This window comes from Rhinatrema bivittatum, chromosome 9 (genome assembly GCF_901001135.1).
Source record: "Rhinatrema bivittatum chromosome 9, aRhiBiv1.1, whole genome shotgun sequence".
Taxonomy (NCBI): domain Eukaryota; kingdom Metazoa; phylum Chordata; class Amphibia; order Gymnophiona; family Rhinatrematidae; genus Rhinatrema; species Rhinatrema bivittatum.
Window position 1 is genome coordinate 45,846,229 of NC_042623.1, and position 13,242 is coordinate 45,859,470.

The following is a 13,242-nucleotide window of genomic DNA, read 5'->3' on the forward strand; positions in this document are numbered from 1 at the left end:
CCTCTTCCATACCTTGCTTGTCCCTCAAATACTTCTTTCTAGAGCAAGGATGGGCAATTCCGGTCCTCAAGGGCCACAAACTGGTTGGGTTTTCAAGATATCCCTGATGAATATGCATGAAATAGATTTGCATACAACTGAAGCAGAGTGCTCTCTCACGCTCTCTCTCATGCATATTCATTAAGGATATCCTGAAAACCCAACTGATGTGCAGCCCTTGAGGACTGGAATTACCCGCCTCTGTTCTAGAGACACCGCTGCTAACACCAGACCAGTGCTTATATTCAGATTCTACTCAGGAATGTGTGATTGCTGGGGAGGAAGAAAGAGACCATGTACACGAGAATGAGTTAGTGAATCGGGAAGGAGAGAGGGGGGAAGCAGGGGCGGATTCCCGATGACGACTGGCCTGGGGATTCGCCGCCCCAGGAGATACCACGTGGTCTGCCGAGCGCGGCTCTGTCACGGCCACGCTCGGCCGACCACGTGACTAGAGTGACCGGCCCACCGGGGGATGCCCGATCCCCCGATAGGCCAATCCACCACTGGGGGGAAGTCTGCCCCCTCTTCACCCCTAGAGCAAGCGTGTGTGCACTTCTGCCTCCACTAATCCACACCAAGGATCAGATTGACGGGGGGGGGGGGGGGGGGGGGGGGGGGTGGTTTGTGAGCCACCATTTATCCTAGAGCCTGCCTGATTAGTTACCTTCCCCGCTGCATATGGCTGCCAGAGCTCTTTCACTGCTCTTTATTTATTTTAAAAATTGTATAGCTGCTTATAGTGACCCAGTCGTGCTATGTTTGTTATAATACATACATTTTCATATTATACATACTTATCATAGAAATCATTAATACACTAAAAAATAAAAACTGTTGCTCCAAACGCTCAAAGTGAGTCAAATCCATTGGTCAGCGTGTGCTCTGCCCATCTCTCTCAGCCTGCGGATAAGACAGAGGCTGAAAGGACAAAGCTGGGGGAAGATGAGGCGATGCTGTGCCATGTGTTTTCTTGTTATATAAACATATATCCATCATCGTGTATGTAGTACTTTTTGTCCACCAAACTTCTGGGTTTTTTTTTTTTAATTTTTTATTTATGCTGTTTTAGAAATACATAGGAAAATGTATGAGTACAGATACAACATATGGTTCCTTGGTATAACACATCAATAATGAAAATCAAAACAAATCTGTGTGTCAGAAGAAATCCCCAGGAATAAAGAAAATACATCAATATAAGTGGTTACGGGAAATAAGAGAAAATTTCTCTAGAACAATTGAATTATTAGATTACACCTAGTATATTCTCTCAATTAGCCTCAACATCTTCGGCCAAAGACTATTGGGTCATGAAATCAAGAAATAAACGTAATTGGGATATCTCATAGAAAATATATTTCTGATTCTGGTTCAGTATTTCACATCTACATGGGAATTTTAATATCATCCCCCCCCCCCTTACTTTCTATTTCTGTTCTAAACGCTAAGAATTTTTTTTCATCTCTTGAGTTATTCTAGAGAGATCAGGGAAAATCCAGATTTGAGCTCCATGGAATTTTTCTAATCTTTTTTTTCATATATAAGCAAAATACAGCTTCCCTATCAGATGCAAACGCAAAAAAATACATGCAATATAGCTCTATTATCAATAGGAGTATCTATTGTAGTTTCTATAATATCAGTCAAATTTAACTGTGCTACTTCTTTAGGTTTACCATTATCTCTAACATTTACTTTAGGAGAAACATAGTAGATTTTTGAAAGTGGAGGCATAATGGAATATGTAAAATTTGACTCAAATACTCTTTAAACATATCTAAAAGTGGTATTAATTCCTGCTTTGGGAAATTCAATATCCTTAAATTCAGGAATTTCAAAGAGTTTTCAATAGCCTTGAGTCTCTTATCATATAATATTTCAGTTTATGTAAGTCTCTGATGGCAAATTTCCAATTTATTTAATCTCGTATCCTTCACTTGCTTCTCTTTCTGAATATTTGAGATAGATGTTCAAGATTGGTAAAACGATGGTTTGAATCCATAGTCATCTTCGTCAAGTTCAAAATCACAGCCTCTAAAGATTTTATGGCTGACCATAATAAATCCATTGTTATTTCTGCAGGTTTCTCTTTTTGCACAATTGTATCACTTTCATAGCTTGATTCCAACTGACCCTCTTTGGCCTGTTCTCCTTGTCTTGCCTTGATAAAATGGGTTTCCAAAGGATCATCAAAAACAGAATGAGGTGGAGAAGGAGTATTTGGGGCGCCGGGACTCAGTGATGTTTCAACCGGAGGTGCAAGCATCCGCTCTCTGCTATGCTCCTCAATGGTTATGCTCACTGGGGAGCAGGTGAGAAAAAGGTTGGTATCTGCAATTGGGATGGCTCAGGAATGGGAGAAGAAGCTAATATCTCCCTAATCCTAGCCTTCCTTTTTGTATGAGGCATAGTACCAGCCTACTCACTCAATCTAATATCTAATACTATTTCCTTCCTGGGCGGAGGTGTGGGAGAGAGGAAAGAAATTGACTTTTTTACTCACAGTTTCTCGTTATTTCACAAAGTAGAGTGGTTCAATTCTATGCAGTTCCTGTTTGAAGCAAAGCCGCGCACCCCTTTGGCGCGCACGGCTTTGGCGACGCGCCGTCGATGCGCCGCAGGGGGCTGGCTTTTATGCCCAGCCAATCACCCCTAGATGACGTCAGCGCGCCGAGGACCCAGCAGGTCACAGGTACCGGGAACGCTCTCACCCCATCCTTGCCGCCGACAGATTTTCCTCCGATTCTCCTCCACCTCTCACCAAACTTCTGTTTTAATAGCATTTATATTATAGTACCTTTTATTTTGTGTATGTTATAGGTTCTATAGTATTTGTTAAATGTTAGTTTACCATCATTTTTAAACCTTTGTAAATTGCTTTGATTATGAGATAAAGAAAGGCAATCAAGCAGATGCTAAATAAACTAAACTGCACAACGTGGGTGCCAGCTATCTGTGCCCTGAGCACTGCTTATTAAATTATCACTCTCTGGGGCTCAAGGTGTAGCAAGGAAGAAAAGATGTGCATGAATACTCTTCTCAGAAAGGAATTCCTGTAAGTTTAAGAGCTGCCACTGGTGTCTCCAGTTACTGCACGATGCTAAGTGCATGGCCTAGTTGGCCTGGCTCTGAGCATCAGACAGCGGCAACTTTTCCGTGGGACACCTGATCAGGTCTGAAAGAACACTGGTTAGGAAACAGCATCTTAGAGCAAGGGTCCCCAAACTTTTCAAAGGAAAGGGCAAATAGGACATTTCAAATCATCAAGAGTGCTAGAGTAGGGAAGGGTCCCCTTTTAGAGTTTGCTTGCTATGCAGGGCAGATGGAGATGGGGTAGATGAGGGGGCCCAACTAGCAGCAGTAGCATTCCCCTTTTCATCCCATCCTCAGCAGCCTGAATTTTGCCCCTCGTGCTACATGCAGCGGCTCCTGTGGCATTTCTCTCCTTTCTGAACTGTTTTCTTACTCATGGTGGCAGCAGGTCCTTCTCAGTGTCTCCTGCATGCTGCTCTCCCAGACTGTGTTTTCCCCTTCTCCCTCTTGTTTTTTCAGTGGCTGCAGCAGCTCCTCTCCACAAGGGTGGCAGCACCTCTTGGATTCAGTGGCAGGGATAAGCAGCAGCAGCAGCTCTTCTGAACAGCGGCAGGGCCAGATTTAAGATTATGACACCCATAGGCAGGAAATAGCAGGGGGGAGGGGTTGTTTTGCTCCAGTAATCAAAAAGTAGAAGGGGCAGTCCTAGAATGTGGGTGCCTCCAGAATTTGGTGCCCTAGGTTCTTGCTTATGCCTAAATTTGGTCCTGGGCAACCGTGATGCTGGTAGCATTGTCTTATCTTGGCAGCATGGAGCTCTTTTAAGCTTCTTCGCAGGTCCTCTTGCTGCACATCCCTCAGCACCAATATGTACCCACTCCTCCCCCCAGCTTTAGCATCCATTCTTCTATCCCTTCTTCATAATGTCATTAGGCAGACCAATAAGAACCAGGTTCCGGGGGGGGGGGGGGGGGGGGAGAGGAGGAGGAAGACCATGCACCTGGGACAGAAGCTCCTGGGGGCTGGAAGCTGCCACAAACAGATTTGTTGTGTGATCAGAGGTGCATCAGGAACCACAGATAGCTGGGTTTCAATGTGACTTAGTATGCTGGTTAAAATGAGTCTGTGGGCCCAGAGGTGTCAGAATGGGTTGGGCCACAGGTACCATGGCCTGAGCAAAATCTGTCCCTTCTCAGTGAAAACAAAATATCAGATCTTATTCTTTCCTCTGTCTGGATGCTCTGTTTTCCATCAAGCAGCACAGACAGACATGATCACCCCACCCCCCTCCGACCTTGGTGGCTTGTCTCTCTGCTCCAGACCCTGGGGAAGCGCCGGCTAGGGAGGGAAATCGAGCATGGTGGTGGCAATGGCTGCTGTTCCCTCTGGTGTTCACTTCCCCTGGCCAGCTCTTGCTGTGGTCCACATCGCTTGACTGGGGAACACCAAGAGCAGCCCAGGGTGCATTTGCTGACATCAGCAAAATGAGCCACTGCAGTTCCCTCACAGCTTCTGCCAAGGTCAGTCACCTGGAGCCCTGGGGAGGTGAGAGCAAGATCCTGGCTGCACACAGAGGGGCTTTAGGGGAGCTCTAGTCTCTAGGCCACTAAATAACAGGAATGATGACTGGAGTGGATGCAGATCCTGGCATTTTTATCCTACTGTGAGCAGCCTGGGGGGTGAATACTTTATTTCTGGAGATCACTGAATTTCTACCTACCATGATATAAATCCATTACTTTACGAGAGAGCGAGAGGGGGAAGGGATGGAGGGGAGAGAAAGAGACTGGTGGGGGGCAGAGCTTGTCTTACCCCCTTCCCCAACAAAAAAAAAAGTGTTTGGTTGCCCCTGTCTTGGCCAGCTGAAGCACATGGGAGTCCCTGATCCTTGGGGAGAAAAAAGGACATGGTGTAGTTTCATTGTCCAACGTTGTGGTTTTGCATGTGTTTATTTAAAAACTCTTATATACTGCTTAATTCAATGGAGGTAGACTTAAGCAGTTTACGAATTACATACAAATACTAAAAAGAGTAAACTTTAATGACAATACACAATTTAAAAACAAAAGTAATCATGAAAGTGGAAGAAACAAACTGTTAAAATGAGATTAAGTAAAAGCAAGTTTAAATAAATATGTTTTTAAAAGTTGTTTTAAATATTTACTAGAGGGGATTAATCTAAGATTGCCAGGAAGGGAGTTTCATAAAGAAGGGCCTATAACTGAAAAGGCTGGACGTCGAGTAAGCTCTAGTCTGGCAAGATGAATGGTGAGAACATCTAATAAACATTTGTCAGACAAAAAGTAATTGTCTCGGCAGTTGATAAATCTGGAGTGCCATGAGCTGCCATAGAGTAGATGGATTGTAAATCAGGTTGGAGGTGATGCACAGGATTTTGTATTCAATGCGAAATGAAACAGGGAGCCAATGAAGTGCCGATAATACTGGTATAACGTGATCTCTAATGTTTGAGTTAGATAAGAGTCATGCAGCAGCATTTTGAACAAGGACGTAAAGTAAAATCCGTAAGCCTAAGAATAGGCCATTACAGTCATCAATACTAGAAAATATAATTGTTTGAATGACTAAACAGAATTCGTTATGAAATAATAGAGATTTTAAATTTTCTAAAATGCGAAGTTTGTAAAAGGAATTTTTAACAGCTGTGGATATGTGATTAGACATAGAAAGTTCAGAATCATGTGTAACGCCAAGATACCGTACTTTGGAAGAAATCAGAATAGCACAGTTATCTATGTTAAGGTGAGATGGTAGACAACTGGAGGAAAAAGGGATTGCTGACAAGATTTCTGTTTTTCAGGTATTTAATTTTAGTTTGTTATGAGCCATGTTTTGATAGACTGGATACAAAGAGATACAAAAGAGAGAGAGAGAGAGAGAGAGAGACCAAGAGTTGCTATATGGGATTAAAAAACTGAATATCATCTGCATAGATTTTGAAAAATAACCCTAGACCGTCTAAAAGACAGCAGAGAGGTAACAAGTAAATATTGAAAAGGGTAGGAGATAGGGCAGAACCTTGAGGTACACCCAAGTTGCCAGTGAACCAGTGAGAATGATGTTGAGAAATATCAATTCTTTGAGAACAACTGGAAATGAAAGAGATGAACCAGTTAAGGACTGTATCAAATATTCCAACAGATTTTAGCCTGTTAATAAGAATCTGGTGATCTATGGTATCAAAGGCTGCGGAGGTATTGAGAAGAACTAAAATGTAATCTGTTTTTGTGTTGAATCCACGAATCACAGTATCAAAGGTAGAGAGGAGAAGGGTTTCGGTTCTGTGCCCCTTTCGGAAGCCATGTTGATTAGGATGGAAAACAGAAGTATCCGAAATATAGTCTGAAAGTTCACGTAAGACTACGGATTCAGTGATTTTAGCCAAGGATGTTGGAGAGGCAATCGGGTGGAGATTACTTAGGTCAGAAGCATCTATGTTAGGTTTCTTAGGAAGTGATGAATATGAATGAGTGAAAGTTTTCGATTAACTTCTTTCCATAGATAACTTTCTGAATGGTACTCCACAAATTCTAATTGAATACTCTATGTCATCTATAGAATCTGCGAGTACCAATAGGTGAACTGGCACAGCCTGAGGCAGCATCACTGTATCATCTTTGTCAATAGGTGAGGAGGGAATCACCAGGGGAGGTGCCAAGGGGGAAAGGCTAGAAGGTTGGCACAAGAAAGGGGACAGCTAGGAGGAGGGTGAGAGAAGGGATTGTTGCTAGTGTGAGGCGACTGTACTGGGTATGCACGAGAGGGCACATGGGACTGGGGAATGAGAAACAAAAACCAAAGATGGGGGGAAGAGATTGCTCTTTTCTAATCCAGATCTTCCCTCCACTGATCCTATTTCCTTTCCACCCTCCCTGAATCTGGATTGCTTCTTCACCCTCTCCAATCGCAGATGCTTTTTCCTTCCCCAACCCCTAGAACTTCAGTATCGAATTATTCCTCTATCTCTATTGTTTCCCTTTCTTCCCTCCATCCCTGACCTCTTTCCCTCTCTACTTCTTTTTCCTCCTCATTCTTCTCTCTTCTGCCCCCATTCCTGGATCTCACTCCCATTCCTTTCCCTATACTACTCCCCAGTCCTCACTCTCATCTTCCTCCCCTCTTCTCTTTCCTCATTCCATACCCCATTCCCTCTTCCATCCCCCTCAGTCTTCTTTTCTTGCTCTTCCCATCCCCCTTTGTACCCCTCCAAAATCCCCGAGTTCCCTTTCTTGCCCCCTTACTCAATACCTTTCTGGTCCACTGCCTTATGCTTTTATACAAATTCACATTTAGTTAATTATTAGCCTTAATCTGCTATTTTGTTATATATTTCATTGTATCTTTGATTTATTGACTTTTTTAGTTTTCTATATATGATTATCTTTTGTAACTTCTATCATGATTTATTAAGTACTATTTATTATTCTGTAATATGCATCCCTAGATTGTAATTTGGTTCTATTGATGTAGATTGTTGTATTTTTATCATTTTCATTTTTGACTTGTATACCATTTTTATTTATATTGTGAATGCTGTAATCTGCTGGGAACTAATACTATAATGGCAGAATATAAATTAAAGTATAAATAAACAAAACAAACCCTACATGATGGTCCAGGTATCACAGACTACCCAGTTAAAAATGGATCAAATTCACCCACAGTAATTGCCATTTCATCAGTTGCTCTTGGCTAGAGTAACGTGGTTGGAGTGTTAAGTCCACTTAAATACCCCAGCATAATAAACCACACACATATATTTATAGATATAGATATTTATTGGCCTAACAATACATTTCTTGACTAGTTTTAGAGAGTCAACACTCCAGGCCCTGCTTCAGTGACGATTTTCTTCCTTGGTCACCGACCTGGCACCTATTTGGAACTTGCTTCTTTTTACCTTTTGTAGCTGCAGAACAAGGTGGAGGCTGAAACTGGTCCCAACCTAGTATTTTTTTTTCTTTTTTTTACAAAATTACCACTGTCCAGGTTCAAACTGAACAAACAGATGAGAAGGAACAAACAACAAATAAAGGACACTGCCCTTTTATTCATAAAACACAAGGCAATATCTTTCTTTGTTCTGAACCGCTCTTTGATTCTGTTTGGCCTTGAATAAGGGACTGCCATTTCCACAAGCTCGTCAAGAAAAGAAATACGTGTATCCAATGTGAAAGGTACCAACTTACGTTTTTGTTTATGGACATCTATTTCCGATTATTTACTCTGGAACGCTTGCTCATCCCACGCCTCGGTAGCTAATGACCTGACGTGATGAAATGAATGAGATCAAGGAGAATGAGTTTCTATCATCATAATAAGAGAGAAGAGGAAACAGGGGAAAAAAAAGGAAACTGCACGCTCTGCTCTGCTCTCCTTCCTGACTAAAGCCTCATAACTATACATTTGCCTCAACAAGACAAGGAAGACAAATTCCTTTCCTTCCAGGTTTCGCTTTAGCGGTGTTTCCCCATCACCTTTTATCAAGGACACGCACTCGCCAAATTCCTTACTCAGTCCTGCCCTCCACACCTACTCATCACAAAGATTGCAAAGGAAAAAAAAAAAAACCAACAACACCCAAAATAAAACCACAGGCAAATTGACTCAGACCATCCGGAAAAAGCTTCGGCATTCCTCGGAGAGAGCAGTCGAGCCCGACTCCAGGATATCTGCAGAATCTCCCAGGCAGTCACACTACCGCCACCTAGAAGAAGACGCACGGGAAAGCGGAAAGAGGATTTCTTGAAGGATCGGATTCGGGAGCAGGACGTCTCCTCCCCTTCCACATTACTCCTCACCCCCAACCCCGGGAGTGCTGTGGACTCGCCCGCCCCGCGCTGCCATGTTGGATTGCGCCGCCGCCGCTACCACCTAGAGAAGTTGAAGGTTGGGGGCGGGGGGGAGAGGGGAAGACTCCAGAGGAGGAACGGAAACCCGCGCGTGAGCTGGGGTTGGGGGGAGTCAATCCGGCTCGAGCAGCGTGTGTGCACGCGCAGGCGCGCGCGCGCCTCGGTCCCCGGCCTGCAGCGAGAGCGAGGCCGCCGCCGTGATTCATGTCACTGAGTTCTCCCGGGCCGAGCGGGGAGGAAGCGCGGCGAGCGGAGTGAAGTCAGTGGGGTCGACGCAAAACGGGAACGAAAGATTAAACCAAGAAAAAAAAAAAAAGAAAAGCAAGCCGGCAGGATGAGTAGCAACCAGCAGCAACCGCTGCCGCCTCAGCAGCGGCGAATGACCAACGTCGGTTCCTTACTACTCACCCCGCAGGAGAACGAGAGTCTCTTCAACTTCCTGGGCAAGAAATGCATCGTAAGTTCTCCCGGCGCCTGGGCCCGGCGGGTTCTTCCTTCTCAGTCCTCTCCTCCCGGGACCTAGGCTATTAGTAATAGTAATAGCGGTATCCTGCTCTGTGTGGCCCAGTCCCCGGGATTGTCCCGGCCTTAGCCGGCCAGACCCTCCCTCCTCCTCAGGTGGTTGTCGCTGCCCTCCTTGCAGGGTGAGTTTCTCCTCTAGGCCTCTGCCGGACAGCCGGGACATTATCAAGTCCCAAGGAGAGTGGCTTTTTCGTTCTCTTCTAACTTCACGGTTCTTTTTTTGTGGAGGGAGCAGCTTCCCCGTCTTCTTATGGGTTAACTTTGTATTTTCTCTTCCTCTCCCCCCCCCCCCCCCCTCAATTTTGCGCACATACCTGGTTAGATGTCTTGCTTTTTTTATATTTCTACTTACACTTATTTAAAAAACAAACAAAAAAACCCCCGCATTAAAACAGTTGCTGAAGTACCCAAGACAAATAGACCGCTGGTTCTTGTAGTCCTCGGAGCAAGGCATGAAATTATGTAGGACAAATCTAGTATCGGTAGGAATGAGAGCTGCTGGTGAGGTACTGGTAACTTTGACTCTGCAGCAGGGGATTTTAGAGGCAGGAAGATAAGGGTGCATGCATGTCCGATTTGTTTAGCTAGTTTAATTTGTAACTTGTGATATTAGCCTCCTGTTTAGAGCTGACACCGAATCCACTACCTTCCTGGTGGCGTTTTAAGGGTTCTTTTAACTGAGTTTCCGTTTCCCCTTTTAAGCGGCAGAGTTTGGGAAGCAGAGCTATGTGTTTTGGGGGGTGTTTATATTTTTATTTTTCACTTTAATTAGCTCTCACAAGTACCTACTGGTTGCCAGAGGTACTTTGTCTTTCTGTATGTTGCTTATGAAATTCTTTTTAATCATCTTGTTAGAAAGCAGCGGGGTTTTTCTTGTTGGGTGTTAAGCCTAGTCAGTATTATTTTCCTTCCTATTTGCTGAATCTTCCTGAAAGGTTACTGGCACCTCTGACTACCTGTGACTCTGATCAGAAGCTGCTCTCTGCTGTGTGTAGCGTCTGCGCAGTAGGGAAACACACTGTGCCTGCTTTTCTTCAGGCTGTGAGGTACAGTGATAGATCGACCAAACATTCTTTTTCAAGCTGTAGAAGTAGCGAGTTGTCATGTTAGGTAAGTTGCACTGAATGATTGCAACATCTAGTAGAACGTGTTTGTACGCTTATGAGCTCCAAGGCACCGCAGATAAAAATAAAAATTCTCATTCTGTCGCCTATTCACTGTCTTCCTTTCTGTTGGCTTAGTGGAGGTGCTTCCTTAAAATGTTTTCAATTGCTTGAATTTGCATGTTGTATAACATTTATAGAGGTATTGGTACCTTAAATGCTATCATAGTGTGCACAGATGCTTGAAGCTGTCATTTGAAAACATGATTTTTGCATGCATACTAGATTAGCCTGTGAAGGTGGAAATAATTTTGTTTTTGGATCAGAGAGCAACTGATTACTTACATAGATGAAAGACTCAATTCACCACAAACTTTAGTGGTTTTCACAGCAAGGGAGGGGAGGATGATTACATTGATACTGTCCATTTTAGTGGAAGGAGGAAGGTTGAACTGTAGAACTGTTTGTCAGAATAAAATCAGAAAACAGTTAAGGGGATATGGCCGCAACAACATTTTTCACCAGTAAGAGGAGGAGGGACATCAAATGCTCTACAGTGTCCATAAAGTTCCAAGAACAGCTTTTATTATATATAGGCAAGCAGAAAAGTTCAAATTGTCAGCATCAAGCCAATAGTTTATATCAACAAATCAATGGTCCCCCGACATGGGCCATGTTTTGAAAAGACTGAGTCGGGAGGGAGCCTAACAAAACAATAGAAAATAGTCAAAAAGAGCAATTGTAAATATTGACACATACATTCATAAGAACAGGATACAGACCAAGGTGTATGTGTTTCTTACAAAAAAAAAAGGCACTGTTTACAGAGAGAGAGTCGTCTTAGCTTACCCATACATTGTAAGTAATTCAGGTTTAAGTAAAGGTTGCAGTCAGACAGCATTAAATCTGAAAAATCATACAGAGTTATATAAATACTTTAATTTATATTCATATAAAGGAAGGTTAAGTAAAGGGTATTTAGACAACTTACCCCCCCAAAAGCCCAAAGGGGTTCAAGATAATAAATTTATAGATCAATACATGGGTGAACACAGGAAAAGAAACATGTTAAAGAAAAAAAAAAAGCTCTAAAAACTTATTGAGATGTATTATAGAGCATACAGAGATGTACAAAATTAAACAAAGCTACTTACGTAACATAAGCAAGGACTAGTTAACAAAAAGCAAAAAACATAAAACAAAAACATATAACATTGTTTGAAAAAAAAAACTGAAAAAAGGGGGAAGAGAAAAAGCATCTTGGTTATCACATGTGTAAAAGTAAAGTGATATCAAATGAAGTTAAAGGCAAGTAAAGTATTTTTGACAGAAAAATATGAAATTCATCAGAAGTTTCTAAAAGTAAATTATCTGTCAAATAACTGGATCACTAAAATGATTAGAAGTTAAGATTATCTAGTGATGAAGTGATGTACAGACTACATTCTTAAGCTTTATCATCCTGGAATCTCACAGTTTAAGTATGAGCTCATCTTCACAAACATACTATTCTGAATACCTAACCTGTCTCATTCCTAAGGACAAAATAAAATACAGCTATTATGTTGTTTGAAACAAGATATGTAAACACTAAATTACATGTACAACCATAAGGCTGCTAAAATACTTTATTCAGCACTATGGTGAGTAGTTTAAGCATTTTAAAATAAATGAAATTCAGGGTTCTAAATTTCCTTTATATCTAGTGAGGAATTCTTTGTTAGGACTTAATTCAATATGTTCCCCAGGTATTTGCTTATTTTGTATAGGCTATGAAGACCCACCGAATTTCCCTTACTTCTAATGCAATTTGTTTTGTGGAAAAATTGAAAGAATGTATTTAGTGGAGATGGTATCCATACATATGAGTTTTTTACAAATATGGTCCATCCAATCTGCCCAGCAAGTTGTTTAGGATGGTAACTGCCACTCTGTTTAGGTTATCCCCATGCCTTCTGTTAAGGATGGTAACTGTCGCACTCTGCAGGTTATCACAGAATCGGGATGAAGCGCATGGAACGAACATATAAATTGGCATCATAGAGACCTGGTAAAAGGAGGTCAACCATTGGGATGCTATGATACCAGGGTACAAATATGGCGAAATGTTAAGGTGGATCACATTAGTGGAAGGGTGACTCTATATATTAGAGAGGGCATTGATAAAAGTTCTGTAGGAAATAAAATGCAATGTTAAATCTTTATGGATGGAAATTCCAGGTGAAAAGGGGAATAAAATAGCAGTAGGGGTGTATTACTGTCTACCTGGTCAGAATGAACAGACAGACAATGAAATGCTAAAAGAAATTAGGGAAGCTAACAAAATCAGCAGCACAATAATAATGGGTTATTTGTTACCCCAGTATTGACTGGAAAATGTCACATTAGGACATGCTAGAGAGGTAAAGTTCCTAGATGAAATAAATGACTGCTTCATGGAACAGCTGGTAGAAGAACTAACAAGAGGGGAAACTATTTTAGACCTATTTCTTAATGGAATACAGTATTTGGTGTGAGAGACAATAGTGATCACAACATGATCAGATTTGACTTAACTGGAGAGTGGACTTAAAAAAAAATTGATTGTGATAGCATTTAACTTCGAAAAAGGTAACTATGATAAAATGAGGAAAATGGTTATGAAAAACTGAAAGTAGCAGCTGCAGATG

At 42.2% G+C, this 13,242-nt stretch overlaps 1 protein-coding gene across 2 annotated transcripts in view; it reads left to right on the plus strand.

Annotated features, from left to right (window-relative positions):
- Positions 1-8,732: 8,732 nt before the first annotated feature.
- WASL (WASP like actin nucleation promoting factor) overlaps positions 8,733-13,242 on the plus strand; it is a 194,370-nt gene continuing 189,860 nt past the window's right edge. Inside the window, exon 1 of one of the 2 annotated variants that reach the window (XM_029615532.1) lies at positions 8,733-9,405. In XM_029615532.1, coding sequence (XP_029471392.1) covers positions 9,283-9,405 — 123 coding nt within the window. In that variant the 5' untranslated portion in view covers positions 8,733-9,282. The remainder of the gene's footprint in view (positions 9,406-13,242) is intronic. The other variant, XM_029615533.1, reaches the window with a different exon arrangement.